At 53.9% G+C, this 15410-nt stretch overlaps 1 protein-coding gene and 1 long non-coding RNA gene across 3 annotated transcripts in view; one reads left to right on the top strand and one right to left on the bottom strand.

The window, feature by feature from the left end:
• LOC121495736 (calcium homeostasis endoplasmic reticulum protein) overlaps window positions 1–11526 on the bottom strand; it is an 18648-nt gene extending 7122 nt beyond the window's left edge. Inside the window, exons 1-9 of one of the 2 annotated variants that reach the window (XM_041763628.1) lie at window positions 11381–11526; window positions 10898–11071; window positions 7261–7445; window positions 6076–6213; window positions 5596–5747; window positions 3837–3948; window positions 3654–3743; window positions 1986–2238; window positions 1011–1186 (exon numbers count right to left, since the gene is read on the bottom strand). In XM_041763628.1, the coding sequence (XP_041619562.1) occupies window positions 1011–1186; window positions 1986–2238; window positions 3654–3743; window positions 3837–3948; window positions 5596–5747; window positions 6076–6213; window positions 7261–7445; window positions 10898–11071; window positions 11381–11405 (1305 nt within the window). In that variant the 5' untranslated portion in view covers window positions 11406–11526. Of the gene's footprint in view, window positions 1–1010; window positions 1187–1985; window positions 2239–3653; window positions 3744–3836; window positions 3982–5595; window positions 5748–6075; window positions 6214–7260; window positions 7446–10897; window positions 11072–11380 lie in introns of both variants that reach the window. The other variant, XM_041763627.1, reaches the window with a different exon arrangement.
• Window positions 11527–11596: 70 nt separating this feature from the next.
• On the top strand, window positions 11597–15385 carry LOC121495741. The gene is made up of 2 exons (XR_005989041.1): window positions 11597–12221; window positions 14172–15385. It is a non-coding gene; the product is annotated as an uncharacterized LOC121495741 (long non-coding RNA).
• The last annotated feature ends 25 nt before the right edge of the window (window positions 15386–15410 follow it).

Consider the following 15410-nt stretch of genomic DNA (forward strand, 5'->3'; position numbering starts at 1 on the left):
AAATGTGTAAGATATCAAATGGGCAGGCCAGGCCAAGTGTACCTCTGTCCCCGGGCAGACCCTCAGGGAGGGGACCCTTATCGTCAGGAGCCCATCCCACTAGTCCCCAGAAAGGAGAATGATCCTGGAGATACCAAGGGCCCATTTCCACACCTACACAACAGGTATGAGTATGAGTAAACCCATACCCCACAGACGATAGCCATAAAATGCTCAACAGTACATGGCTCATAATTAGCAGAGGAAGGAGCTATCTTCACAGGAATGCCCAGTCTTTTGTGAAATTAAATCTCTTCTCCTGAAGCTGAGGTTGGTGGGGGAGGTGACTCAAAGCCACAAGCCCCACTTGTCGGTCTGGAGCTGCCTCCCTCCCATCCTCTCCACAGTCACCTGGCAGGGCTGCAGCCACTAGGCCCCATCAAGGGAAAGGTGGATGTCCAGGAATGGCCCAGGCTCTGCCCAAAGGCTCCGTCAGATTAGATCCAGTGGCCAGAGGCAAGTGGATGTTTCCAAGGTTCCCCAGTCATACTAAGCTGAGTCAGATGACCCTTGCCCTGGTCTAGAAGTTTCTGACCCCAAAGAACCAGAGGGAGTGACCAGCATCTCTGCACCAGAAAGCAGTGCCAGCCTTACATGTCTGACCTTCCCTTTCTTTATGCAAGCACGATGTTCTTTCCAGGGTGACAAAATGTTGGCACCACGCTAGCTAACCAATGTTTAACCAGTTAGAAAGGGGAGGGAAATCCCTCATCTTCCTGTACTTGACCACGTGACTCTCTCAGACAGTGAGTGACCTATATTCCTAAGAGGCCTGGATGGCCAGCAGCAGGGATGGGCATGAAGTCCTGACTGGAGACTGCACCCACCCCTCCACCCTCAGGAAGATGAGGCAGGTTGGTCCCCACCACCTGCCCACCCCAGGCCCCACTGCAAAAATCTGCTTCCCCAGCGAGCCACCATCAGCCTGCTGACCCACACAGGAGACGGCCCACCCAAGTTTGGGAAAATACCTGCTGTTGGCCCCAAGGAGCAACAGGATGAGGCTGGTCAAACCATGGGGGCTTGTTAGGTGGGATTTGATCGTGGGGCCCAGGTCCCCGGGGGCCAGCGGCAGCAGGATCCTGGACTCCTCCTGAGGCATCATACTCAGAGGAGCCGGGCATTTGGATGGGAGGCTTGCTGTCATCTAGTGCCAGACAGGAAGGTGGTCAGTGAAGCAAATGTCCATGGACGCTGAGTGAAATGATGTTTAGCAACAGCAGGAAACCACCCAGACTGGGCCTTTACTTCTCGGGAAACCCTTGCTGCGTGAGCCTGCCTGAAACTGATGGCCCCCAGGAAGCAAGTGACAATGGGGAGGCTGACCTGACACGGGGCACACTCCCTCCTTTGAAACCTTTACGATAAAGATCTTACCTTACCCTGCTGCACCTGTTCTAGTTCACTCAAAATCACTTACAGAATTGTACTTAAAAACCCTTTCTGCATTTACTTGAAAGATTGTTTCTTCCCCGCCTCATCTGTTGTTTGATGCAACTTCTAAGTGCTAAACCATCCTTACACATTCCTGGAGCAAATCCTATCTTATCATGGTGTTTTTTTGTTTGTTTGTTTGTTTTGTTTTGTTTTTAAATACTTTGCTGGATTTCAGGTGTGGCATATTTCTGCATCTTTGTTCGTAAGTGACACTGCCTGATATCCATGAAACTTTCTCTTTGTCTATCTGGTGTAAGTTACCCTGGTCTTGAAAAATGATTTGGGCAGCTTTCCTCTCTGTCTTCTCTGGGATAGTCTGTACAGCAATCACCCAAGCTGTAAGGGTTTGGTTGCATCTACCTGTGAAATCCCTGGGCCTGGTGTTTGCAAACAGGTCAGAATCCGGCCTTAGGATCTGGTCCACAGAACCAGAGCCCTTCTCTGGGGAACGAAGCTGCCTTCTTAGACCACCCCACCCCACGGAAGGGGTGCCGAAGGAGCCCCCATACCAGGCTGGGTGGTTGGCGGGATGGCAGGGGTGGGCGTGGGGGCCGGAGGCGGGGCGGGCGGCGGTGGGGTGGCCTTGACCTCGGTCTCCATTTGTGGCATTTGAATTTGTTGTTGTTGCTGCTGCTGTTGTTGCTGCTGCTGGGCCAGGCTGTTGACAAACTCCTCGTGCTGCGTCTTAAGGGTCTGGATCTGCTGCTGGAAGGCCAGCTGCACTGGCTGGACCACCGAGGAATACTCGTTGATGAGCGTAGCCTGGCAGAAAGAGGGGGGAGCAGCTGGCACTCAGGATGGAAGCCTGGGGATCACTTCAGGGCCCATCCCTTCAGGCAGAGCTCAGGGACAGGGCCAGGAAAGCCCCGGGAATTCAGGACAGGGCCTCAGGTGCTGAGGCGCAAGAGCCCGGAGCAGGTGGCCACGTGACTGTCATGTAAAACAATTAACATGGTCTTGACAAGCACAGAGTGTGTAAATCTTGCCAAAACCAGTGACCAGAGCGCTGGCTGCAGTGAGGTGTGTGATTCCCTAACAACAGGAAGGAGCAGCGAAGCCATGCCCTGTCCTATCACACGACTATCAGAGATACGACTCAGACAAATGGTCTAGGCCGCAGGCATGGGCCATGGTGCTCACTTGCTATAGGGTTCTGAGCAAGTCACAACCTCCCTGAGCCTCCGTTTCCTCCTCTGTAAAACAATAACAGGACCTCCCTTCAAGGATTTGGGGGGACAACCCAGTGAAACACCACATAAAGTGACTAGGGCGGCTGAGTAAACATGAGCTGCGGCCACCAGCTTCGGGAGGGACGGGAACAGCTAACGCCCCTGTGATAGGGTGTGATAAGCCTGCTCTAACAATGATAAAATGATAAAAAAATTCACAACTGGACATGCACGTTCCTCATATGCCTTTGTGGGAGTATGAAAGCTTCCCCCCCTGTGCGGGCAGCCTCCAGGCTGTCGCAGAGGAAATGGGCAGCACAGCTTCTGAAATTCAACCTCCTCTTTTCCAAAACCACAGCTTCCGGCTGTGAGAAGAGGGGGTGTGAGCTCTGCCTTTATTCCAGCAGCTGTAGACGGGGCAGCCAAGCCGGTGTCACAGCAGAAGTGACCAAGGAGACCTGGCTGGCCCTCCCTCTCTGCCCTGCGCCACCATCATCTGAGCAGATGCCTCCCCAAAGAGAAGACAAATGCACACAGAGGACGTGACTAATGCACAATGTGGCCATGACAGCCTAGGTGACGTCCAGGCTGCTTTATGCTTCCATCATGCAGAAGCAAGCCCAAAGGACCAGGGCCGACAGGCCAAAGCCACTGCCATGAGCAGGGCCTGAATAGGGCCACCTGACCACAAGAACACCAGGAAAATAGTCAGGCGGGCTCACCTGGAAGGGGCTCGCTGGTCACTGTGGAGAGAGCAGGAGCCCCACCCACAGGCTGCTGCTCAGACCCTAGCCTCCCGCTGCTCACCATCATTCCAGAGACACGTGTGGGAGTCCCATGTCCAAAATGCTACCTGGCTTCCAAAATCACCACCCCACCGGCAGGTGCCAGCCCAGGCAGGGGCTGTGGGCCACCTGACTTCTGGGAATGTGTTGGGATGCAACTGCCCCACCCTCTGGGGATAGCCCCCCACCTTCTCGGTGCTGTGTGGGTGGGGAAGGTACTCACCTGGTACTGGCCGAGCCCCAGGGCTGGGCTCTGCAGCTGCTGGATGATGGAGTCGTCGAAGTAGCCGTTTTTCTCCCAGAGCTGCAGGAGCTGGGTGGGGAGGAGGGAGAGGCCGTGTCAGAAGGAAAACCAGCAATCCCCACCCCCACTCTGCCCTCCATCTCTCCTGGCTGCCCCATGTACCCGTGCGATCTTTTGCTGCTTGTCCTCCTCCACGGCCAAGAAGCTGGTGCAATAGATGGGCACCACGACTTTCTGCAGGGCGGCCAGCAGCTCCCTGGCCTGCTTGCGCTGGCTGTGAGGGAGAGACCTTCCGCGCGTCAGGGCCCTGGGGCGGGACCCGGCCACGCGCCCGTTACCATTGCGGCTCCAGCCACAGCACCCTCTGCCTTCTCGGGACACGGGCCCCCAACCCGGCTGGGACGAGGGCTGGGCTCCCCACAAGACCTGTGCTGGCGCCTGGGCCCAAGTGACAGGTAGATAGCAGTGGGAGAAGGGAAAGAACAGCCTGGGGACCTTCAGAGAAAGGGCTGTCACCCTGGTCTTCTGATCCGTAAAATAACCCTTCCCTCCCGGGGTGGCACAAGGACGCACAGACCCAAGGCCTGAGGAGCCCCAGCTGTCCATGTGGCCTCACTCAGCCCTGTCACCCCCTATGCACAATGAAACCACAGCTCAATCCCGCCTTTCAGGAGGTGGGGGAGTGTGTGGGGCAAGCCAGGCGTCTAGGGACGTGAGGCAGCCTGCTCTCACATCCTCCCGGGGTGGCTGTGGTGTAAGGGGGTGCAGAGGCCGTGGCCCCCATGGCCGTGCAGTGGCCCCCATGGCCGTGCAGTAAGGCGGCAGAGCCCGACAGCAGATGTGCTGCCTCTGACAGGAGGGAGGCAGAGGGTGAGTAGCCTGAAGCCCTCCCAGCACCAAGTCCACCAGAGGGTGCTCAGAGACAGCAGTGAGTGCAAGGCTGGGAACCAGGACGGGGAGAGGAGGGGCCGAGCACAGGGTGAGCGGCACTGGGCTTCTGCACAGAGCCGAGCAAGAGGAGTGTGGCTGGACAAATGCCAGAAACGGGGCTGGGTCTCAGCAGAGTGGCTGGTGGCAGCAGGAGAGCAGAGAAGGTTCTGAGCAGCTGTCTATTTCCCAACAGCAGAAAAATAAGGGAGGGGCAGGGTGAGGAGCAGCCAAGTGACAAGGGAGCCACCTATGTGACACAGGGAAACAGAGAGCAGAGGGTGAGGACCCAGGCTGCACCTGTGCGTAGCAGGAGATGGGGCAAGATGGAGAAAGGGGCAGGGAAAAGGCAGAGTCACTTCCTGCTGCTCTCGGGGGAGCCATCCCCTTTGGGCAGGCCAAGCTCAAAGCCAAACTTGGCAGCCAGTCTAGATGGCTAAGCACTAGCTTCGCCAGCGACATGTGCTTCTGCCGGCCCCCTGCCAGACCTGCTCTGGCCCAGGTGTGTTTTTTTTTTTTTAAGTGAACCTTTATCATAAGGTACCTAAAAGGCTATGTGGAAACACACACTGGTCTGGCCTCAGGAAGGCTGGTCTCAGCAGGGTGGGACAGAGGGGAGAATGGGAGCCCACGGGGGAGCGGGGAGGGCCCGAAGCAGTCAGGTGACTGGGCTGTGTCTGCGTGTAGATCATAAAGAGAAGTCGGCAGCCGATACAGATGGGCGCAGAGACACCCAGAAGCTGGCAGCCCCAAGGAGGAGGAGTGAAGGGACGGATGGAGGCCCGGGTGCAGGGTCCAGGAAGGGGCCAAGATGCGAGGGGGGGGGCATGTCCTCCCAAAGGAGGGCTCATGGCTCAGACCAACCCTCCTCTGTGGTCTTGGACAAGTGAACCCCACATCCCAGGACAGGCCAGGCCAAGCTACTGAGTGCAGAAAAGCAGCCCAGCAGAGGGCGAGGAGTGAGAGGAGAGGCAGAGCCTGGCGGGGCCCTCACCAGTGGTGCAGGACATCGTTGATCAGGTAGATGAGGTGCAGCCGCAGCTCAAAGTGCGCCCCGTCGGCTGTGATGCGGTTCCGGAGGTGGCCCGCCATCAGCTCACAGTGAGGGGGGGACTTGGCATTGCTAAACATCCAGTTCTTCCCGGCCTGAAACAGCCAGGCTGATGGTGAGCAGGGACTGGCTCCCTGGGGCCACAGTGTGTGCAGGACCCGGGAGGCTGAGGGCACACCCCAAGGGTGTGGCGTCCCAGGGGCCAGCGGCACACCGAGGCTGCCTGCCTGCCTGCCAGCTCCCGCTCAGGTGGGAGCACACCTTGCCCATGTGCTGTCCTGCCCACGGTGGTCAAGAGGGAAGGGGAGGGACAGACGGGGCTTCCCTAGAGCAGTCCCAGCCTAGGCAGGCTGCAGCGGGCGCCCCCCTCATCAGGAGCACCGGGTCCTGGGAGCACCTCCCCCTGCCCCCACCTGCCCTCACCGAGATGGCATCTTTGGTACATGTGTCGATGATGGGTTGCAGCAGGTTGTCAAACTCATTCATGTCCAACTGGGTCTCCTCCAAGAGCTTCTGCATCTGCTGCTCCACAGCATGGGCCACAGCTGCGGTCACCTGTTCCTGGGAGGCCGAGCAGGAGGGAGACTGCGTGAGGGAAGAGACCTCAGCCTAGGACTAGCCTGTCTGGTAGTTCACCAGGAGATCACACCCAAAGCCTCAGCCAGGCATCTGGGACAGTCATAGTCACGGCTGTGATCACAGCAGGCAGCGGAGGTAGAGGATAATAAAGCAAGATAGGACGGAGCAGGAGACGACGACTGCCCCAAGGCGACAGATGGAAAAAATGAACACCCAGAAGAACGAGAAACCTCAGCAAGTCAGTTCAATGAAAACAGAATAAAAACAGAATGATGGGTGTGGCCAGACGACAGCACAGAGAGGACGTGCAAACCGTCGCCAGTCTAGGGAAAGGAGAACAAGCGCACGAGCAGTCAGGGAAACAGGAATTAAAATGGGATGCAGGGCCTCGCACTCTTGATCTGCGCAATGGAAAGCAACTGAGGCCCAGAGCTGCTGCAGGCGTGGGCCATCAGCTCAGGGCTGGTCGAGCTGGGCCACCCAGTTCCTGACCGTCTATCTCTGTGCGGAAACTGAGGAGCATTCTAGAGCTTTTGTTTTCAGCAAAATGACAGTAATTTTACATCTTTTATTTAGTTAATAAAAACGGGGTTGGTGTTTTAGAGGTCTTTGTTTTAATTTGCCTTGTTTTTCTGACAATTCGTCCTGTTGTACTCAACCAAAAAATCAGACAATGACAAATCAGGAGAAAAAGGTTCCTTTCCCATGACAGCCTGGGGCAATCTAGCTAGTAGGACCTGGAGCCAGTGGCACCAGAGGCTACCTGGCATTCACTGTTACACAGTTTTTAACGTACAGCCCGACCTGTGGGTGTCCATCCCAGCACAAAGGGAGACCGTGGGTCGAAGAGCTTGTGGGATGATTTCACCAAACAAGAAGCAACCTGTGTCTACCATCAGGGGTCGAGCTGAACACATCCCAGGTGGTGGCAGGCCTGCCCTCAGTGCTGACATGTAGTGATGCAGAGGGAAGGTGGGGAAGAAGGGAGAGGAGGAGGAGGAGGAGGAGGAGGAGGAGCAGGTCCCACACCTGTCTGAGGGCTAACAGGTGCTGCTCCTGCTGCTGCAAGTTCCACTGGCTCTGCTGGATGAGCTCGTCCATGGATGGGGCTCCCTGGGCCGGTGGGATCGGTGCTGCAGGGGCCAGCGGGGGCTGTGGCAGGGGCGGCAGGGCTGCGGCCGGCTCCAGCTCTGGGGCCTGCTGCTTGCAGATGACTAGTGGGAGAGAAGGAAAGGTGGCCCCTGTGAAGAGGTGGCCAGGGCTGAGGGTCCCCTTAGTTGCCTCTTGGGCAGCTCCAAGCCAGAGACCGCCCCTCCCTATACTTGTCACCCAGAAGAGGACTCCCGTGCTAGACTGCAGCCCCCTCACTCTGCACTTGGGCCCTCCTGACCTGCCTGCCAGGCCCACCCTGCTCTCCACTCACAGGACCTCAGCCCTGGACCCTTTGCTGCATGACGTCACCTTGCCCCTCTTCCAGCCGACCATCTGGCCTTGCCCAATGGCCTTTATGTGGAGACCCAGCCCCTTCCCGTCTGTCCCTCCCCCAGGCCTGAGCCTGTACTGAACCCAGACCATGGCTGCTGGCAGACAAAGAGCCCTCACCAGAGGTATGTCCGTTCATCCATATCCCCCACCCACCACCTCCTTATCCATCTTTAAAATCTCTCCCTTTGTTCCATGCCCCTCTGGCAACCATTTTATACCTGAGACTCATCTTCAATTCTTCAGCTTCCATTTACCTTGCCCCATGGCAGTCTAGCCCTGCACTCCCCCCCTTCCCCTCCTTCCACCCCGGGTTGCTGTGGACATCCTTCTCTAGCCCTGCAAGCCCTGTCTCTAGTACTTGTCTCACTTGGCTTGTGTGGCCGCCCCAAGGCCCCTGGGTCTTTCTCTGCCAGACTCCTGAATGCAGGGATGCCTGGTTATGCCCTCTCCTCTGGGCCAGCCCACAGAGCAGCAGGACATAGGGACTCCGGGGCTGCAAGCAACCACTCCTACCTCTACAATCGCCATCATGGATTCCTCCTGCTATAGATCTGATTACGGACCAAACAGCCCATTGGCTTTCAAAGACACCTCAAACAGGCCCATGTGTCCTCCTGCCACATGCTCTACCTCCCCACGGCCCCTCCCAGCCCCCAAGGTTGGCAAGGTTATGCCCACACCTGAAGCCCAGGAGGTCTGGGCACTTCTTTCTCCCTTGCACCTTGCATTAACAAGTCAGCTCGTGTAGTCAAGTCAGGCTCCAGCCTGTGTCCCTGCCGTCACTGCTGTGGCTCTGCTGTCACCTGCATCACCCTTGGAACTGATCTCCCTGTTTCTGGTCCTGCCCCCTGTACTTCTCAACAGCACAGCCAGAGTGTTCCTGTGTGACCTGAGGGCCAGCCCTGGGTGCAACCCGGACCAGACAAGTATAGAAGAAATGCCAAGGGATCATTCTGTCACACTTACAGCAACTCGATGTTTCACAGATCACACGTTATTGTATTTTGCAAAAGTGTACTATCCACAATCGGTTGGAAGTTTTACAAAATGAAAAAAGCTAGTCCTTTACCAGTTTGTGAAGTGCCAGTCTAGCACAGTGTTGAAGGTCAGTCTTCTCAAACTACCAAGGTGAAGGGCCAGGTACACAGGAGTTAAGCCTGCTCTACAACAGTCCTGAAATCCTCCAAGACCTCCCCAGAAGCTTCCAAGAAAATTCCTAAGTCCTTGGCCAGCCAGCCCTCCCTCCTCTGCACCCTGGCCTCTGTCCACTCCAACCGTCCCTCTTTCTCTGGATTTAAAACACTCTGAGCTATTGCCCCTTCCACTCCCAGCCACTCCCAAGGCTCCTTCCCCTACCTGAAGACTTTCCTCTCCTGTGTTTCCATCAGGCTAACTGACACATTCTTTAACCTTAGCTGAGACATTGTTACCTGCAGAAGGTATTTCCTGAGCCCCCATCTTCTCCTGTTAAAAGCACCCCATCCTTCCCCCCATTATAGTACCAAGCTCCTGATTTCTGACCCTCCAGGGAGGGAACAGGCTCCCCTTGCAGGGAAAAAAAGCATCTCAACTCATGGTCACATGAGCTAAAGCACTGATCTCCTCTGCCCGGTTATGCCACCCTCATCAATATCCAACTGGTGCCCCAGTTCACGGATTCTACCCCTTAAATCCCACCTGCCCCCATGCCCACTCCCTCTGACTCAACCGCTGATCTAATTTAGATTTTACCATCAACTGCCTTGTTCGTTCACCTGCAGACCTCCCTGGTCCCAGGCTCCACTCATGCTCCCTCCAGCCTGTCCTCTAATTTTTTTTTTTTTATTATTTATTTATGATAGTCATACAGAGAGAGAGAGAGAGGGGCAGAGACACAGGCAAAGGGAGAAGCAGGCTCCATGCACCGGGAGCCCGACGTGGGATTCGATCCCGGGTCTCCAGGATCGCGCCCTGGGCCAAAGGCAGGCGCCAAACCGCTGCGCCACCCAGGGATCCCCAGCCTGTCCTCTACATAGGCCACACAAACCCGACTCACTCTCCCTTCTTTCAAACTCTTCTGAGTTTCCACTGCCTACAGGAGGACTTTTCAAAACGATGTGCTGGGGCTAAGGAATGGTTGCTCCAAAAAACACTTAAGTGCATACAACAATTTGCCTACAATTTTAGGCAAATTTCCCCCATCCCATCTCAAACTTAACTGGGCACCAGATGAACCCCTAGACTGAGGGAGAAAATCTGAACTTCACTCCTGGCATTTACCACTCCAGATCAAACCCTTCCCTCCTCTACACACGTTCCACACGTTCCATGCTCCAGCCATGCTGGGCCTCTCATGATTTCTCTTAATGCTCCCTAAACACACTGTATTTATTCAAGCCACCACACCTTGCTGTTTCTCACAAACTTTTTATTGAACATCTAAGTACCACGTAGCATGGAACAACAATGACCCAAACAAGGTCTGGCTGACCTCAGGGACCTTGTAGTCTAGGAAACAATTCACCTGTCAATGCCCATCTACTTGGCAGCCCCCTACTCCTTCAAACAATATACCTAGAAATGCGGTATGGAACAAGACAGATGTGGGCTCTGCCCTAAGGGACGTTACCACCTGGTGCCTATTCATCATTCAAAGGCCAGCTGTGATCCCTAAACCCACCTTAAACTCCTTAAGGGCAGGGCTGGAATCCCGATACCAGCTCAGTGAACAATGATATAAAGAACGGCCAAAAACTAAACCAAAGAGCAAGTCTTTTGGATCTGGACTGCAAACACCTGAAATGCACAATAATCTCGTTAGACCCACAGACAGCTCGAAGAGAGTGCTGGACAATGCATGCCAGGAAGGTCCCGGTCCAGCTTCTATCACTTCCACCCTAGAAATCATTGAAACAGCTGCTCTACCTTTGCTAACCTAAGCCATCCCATCTGCAAAAACAATAGGGAAATCCCTGATGCGGAGCCCAGGAGGAGGGTAGATAACCTCGCTCCGTATTACACTCGGACCCAGCAGCCGCTCGGTGCAAGGCCCTGGGAACAGCGGAAGGGATCATGAAGGCCCAGCTGCCCCATTTTCAAAGTCCGAGCATGCGGCCCAAAAGGCGGTTTACGGCAGAGCCCGAACTGGAGTCAGAGAAAGGAATCGCTCCAAGGGGCGGCCTGAGAGCTGGAGAGAACTCACGCTGCTGCTGCTCCAGCGCCAGCTTGCACTTGTAGTAACTGTAGAACTCGCCTCCGAACAGAAACGAGAATTTCGGGTTGTCCTTCTGCTTCTCCATCGTCATCTTCTCAAACTCGGGCCCGTTGCGAGCCACGAACTGGGCCAGTTTGTCGATGACATTTCGAAGCTCCTGGTCTGGAAGACGAAGAAAAGGCCACGCGGGGCGTCAGCGAGGACCGCCCAAATCCGGGGTCCCTGGCGTCCCAGCCCCCGTCCGCCGGGCCGGGGTCCCTAGGGCTGGGCTCCGGAGGGGCCGCCCTTGTACGGGTCCCGATAGGGGCCACACGCGCGCCGGGGATGCGGGGACCCGCGGGAGAGGCCGCAGGCGAGCCCGGGAGGCCGAGCCCCGCCCCCTCCTAGGCCCGGAAACCCCGGAAGGCCGGGCGGGCCAAGAAGGGGTTCCAAGGAGAGAGAAATGGTCCCCGAGCCCAGGCTGGGCCTCACCGTCGGGCGGCAGCGGCATCTCCATGGCTCCGGCCGCAGGGAACGTCCTCCGGCGCCTCACGATCGCCCACCAGCCCCGTCTGCGGAAGCCGGCCGGAAGTGGCGCGAGGGAGCCGTTTACGGCTGGTCTCGCAGGCTGCTTCCGCCCTTCACTTACGGCCGTCGCCGGGAAACCGCGGAAGTGAGGGCAGAAGGCGGGCGGGAAGGAGCCGCGCGAGGTCGGGCGCGCGGTGGGGCCTAGCGATACGCACGCGCAGGGGCTTTCCCGCGCTTGCGCGGACTGGGCCGCTGTCGCGCTACGCCCCGGAACGGCTGGAACGACGCAGACTACCGTTAGCCACGGCCGTGGCGTCCTCCCGTGTCTGCGTCGCAGCCGGAGGGCCCGGAAGGCCGCGTTCTCCGCTGGACCGGGGCTGTGGGCGGTTCCTCCCCGCGGGGCTGCGGAGAGAAGACTACGAGGTGAGGTGCGTCTGGGAGGCCCCCGGGCCGCGACGCCGGGAAGCAGAACCGGGAAGCGACGGGTGTGGCGGGGATGGAACCGGGTTCGTTGAGGTTCACAGGACCCTCCCGCTCGACGCAGTGCTTTGGTAAGGAAGACTCTGGGGCGGGGGACCTCCCCACCCGCGCCGGCCTCGCCCTGCGGCCCCTTGGGGCTCGCCCGGCTTCCGGGCAGTCATTGGAGCGGCGCGGAAGGAGCGTCCCCGTCCTGCGGGTGCCCGGCGCCTTCCTCAAAGATGCAGTTACCTTGCTTCTCAAACGATGACGAAGTGAACGTGTGCCGATGGTTGGGGAAGAGACGGTGACCAGCAGCAGTAGACGTTGGCGTAGACTGGACGTCCCGGTAATCCGACCTTCTGGAGATTGCCCTTGTTAATTAACACTTGATTGTACCTCCCCGCCCCCCCCTTTTTATCCTACGCAAATAAATGTGCATGTTTTAGATACATTTCTTTTTTTTTGTTGTTACAAATGTATCATTTAGACGGTTAGGGATTGCCTCCGGTATGCGAGATCGTGGTCTAGGCCAGGAATTGCCAAATATATTGTATAAAGGACCAGAGAGCAAATATTTAGGTCGTGTGGGCCAAGAGGCAAAACTGAGATATCATGTAGGTACCTCCATAACCAAAGAGAGAAACAGCCCTGATATTTTTTTATTGGTGGCCTTCAAAATATAGTAAGTTTTTAAAATATGGATCTACTAAGGAGGAGAATGGAATGCGCTTTTCTGCGTTTCTAAGTAGGTTTTTCCTGCCACTAATTGATTTTGCAAATGTTCACTAGTAAAGACTACTCCTGGTTCACAAAAGAAGAGGCTGGATGGAATTGGGCCTGAACTCTGCTCTCCTGAGTGTGTAGTCTAGGAGGCATAAATCAGTAAACAAATACATCATTACAACGTTATTAAGAAAAAGAGCAGGATTTTTGATAAGGGAGGAGAGTGGGGCTTGCTTCTGGGTGGTGAGGTTTGTACTGAGATCCTAATCAGGAGCAAGCTACATGAATACTCCAGGCAAAGGGAACGTACGGGATTGGTCTGTTTAGTAAGAAGCTCAGTAATTTGGATAGTGTGGGTATTTTTTCATGCCAGTAAAGAACTACATCAGGGTTTTAATTTGTGATCTGCCTTGGGTGGAATTCAGAGATAGCTATATCTCTGTAGCTATATGTATTTTCATTAAGATAAACAGATAAACATTTTTCGGATTTCTAATAGCATCTGAGAGCCAAAACAGGTTAAGAATCTGTATGGTCATTTTTAATGACTGCATAGGACAGGGTGGTTTGGATGTACAGTAATTCATTGAAGCTAGACTCTATGGAGTTTCTGGGGTTAGTTCCATTTTTAGGCCAGTATTAAAAGTGTCTTAATGTAGGATGTACACATTTAATACTGATAATGCTCAGCTGTCCCTGCAAAAGATTGTAGCCCTGTGACCACTTTTATACATTTATCTCTTAATGTGTAAAGGGCTGTTTATCTGACACTGACCATTGAAGCATCATGTAGCCTCACCCAAGCTCATTTCATGGGCCAAATTAAAATCCACCAGTCCGAAGAAAGCAGAGTTGCCAAAAGTAGAGACAGCTGCACAGATGGTTTCCAAGAACCTGGAAACATAGGTCTTAAGGGAACAAGTAAAACGCACACTTCTGGGTGAGATGAACTTGCTGAAGGGACTTACCTAAAAAGCAAAGTGAAAGAAGTTTAAAGCCATGTGTACTTTGATCTCAAACATGCCTTGAGGAATTTATCCCAAATCAGAAGTATGGGCTACACTATGCACAATAATGTTATCTCATAAAATGGTGTTTAAGTGTGCAGTAATAGGGGTTGGTTAATTACAGCACATCCCTTTATAGAATCCTACGATATCATGTACACAGACACACAAAATCAAGAGAGAGTATTTAATAAGATGGGGAAATGTTTCTGGCACATTTTTTGAAGCAGATTATTAAAAAAAAATATGCATATATCCTCTCCAGAGGCAACTGCTGTGTCCAGTCTTCTGTCCTTTCAGAAATAAACTATGTACTCACAAGCACATTTATAGATCATTATTTTGGAAATTGTTCTCGCTATACATAGATCTATCTCATTCTTTCTGATGTCTGTAGAGTGTAGATATCTTTTAGCATTAACAGTTTTTTTCAAATTTAAATACATAGGCAATAGAAGTTGTTATTTAAAAAAAAGTAGTGGATGACTAAGGAACTCCAGGCCCATTCAGACCTGTATCTCAGTTAAGGCAAAGCTTGGGTGTGACTGTCACCTTGTTTCCTGCAGTAACTGAACTGCCTGTGGTCAACCAGCTGAAGGCATGGCAGGAAGAATGACGTGGGAACAGAGAAAGTCCTGTTCTGTCCTGGAGCAGGCAGCAGCATTCCTCGGGCCTGATCGCATCACCAAGCAAGCCTCTGGTCACAGAGAAGTTGCCCTGGGGAGACAAACTGGAGTATTTCCATCCTTGGAGAGCACACGCCCAGGTAGGAGTTCAGACTAGTGTCTGGACCATGGGGCCACATGCAGCACGAACTAGTCTCTGCGGAAACAGGCCCTGACTTGTTGGTGCTGCAGTGGCAGGCTACAAAGCCACTATGTGGCTCAGACTGGATGGCTCCTTCAAGGTCTTACTGTGGCAGTGTGGGCCAGACCACTGCAGTGAAAGGCTACACCTTGGATGGCACCAGCTCCTCTTAGGAATATATGACAAAGGTGAGGAAAAACAAAACAGCTCACTTTATTTTGGCTGCTCTGCAGGGCAAAGGGCCCTGGCTTGGAGTCATACACTCCTGGATTCCAGGCTTGTTCCCTGGGCCAAGCACAACTTTTGTTTCCACTTCCCTCTGAAATGGGGCTAATATTTACTTGGGTGCTGATGGTTAAATGAGATGTATGTAATACAAAATACGCAAATAAAATATCCTGAGAATCGTTAAGTGCAAGTCAAAACATTTCCATTCTGCTCCCCTCAAATTAATTTCCCTGTACTTTGCTTAGCATTTTTCACATACCTCCAATCTAGTGTAGCGCTTATATACCACTGACTTAGTTAAATAGGTCTATAAATTAAGTCAAGTGTGTTCTGAGGCTTGTATCTGTCTCAGTTTCCTATACATATTAAGTGTTCAGTAAATCACTGAACGAAAGGATTATGAACTGAAAGGATGTGGGCAGTGGTTTTAGCAGAAACTCCTACCCTTTAACTGAAGAAAATTCTGTTGGGAACTGGTTTCTGAGTAATGTGGGGGGGAAACAGGCCCTGGAGGCCGACTGACTGTGTGAGTACAAGTGACAACTCTTTGAGCCTCGAAAATAAGGTTAATAAAGCTTAACACAAAGGGCTTATAAGGATTGTGTGAAAAATCCACCAGTGTGTTAGGCACGTAGTAGGTCCTCAGTACTAGCTATTACTCCTCTGAAATATGCTTCATATGCACAGCTGCCACACCTTCTTGGGTTTTCTGTGTTCTGTTCAATAAAGGCATGTTAGTTGCCAAGCTGTGATTCTAATTTTATTCTACC

Source organism: Vulpes lagopus, chromosome 7, assembly GCF_018345385.1.
Source record: "Vulpes lagopus strain Blue_001 chromosome 7, ASM1834538v1, whole genome shotgun sequence".
Classification (NCBI taxonomy): Eukaryota; Metazoa; Chordata; class Mammalia; order Carnivora; family Canidae; genus Vulpes; species Vulpes lagopus.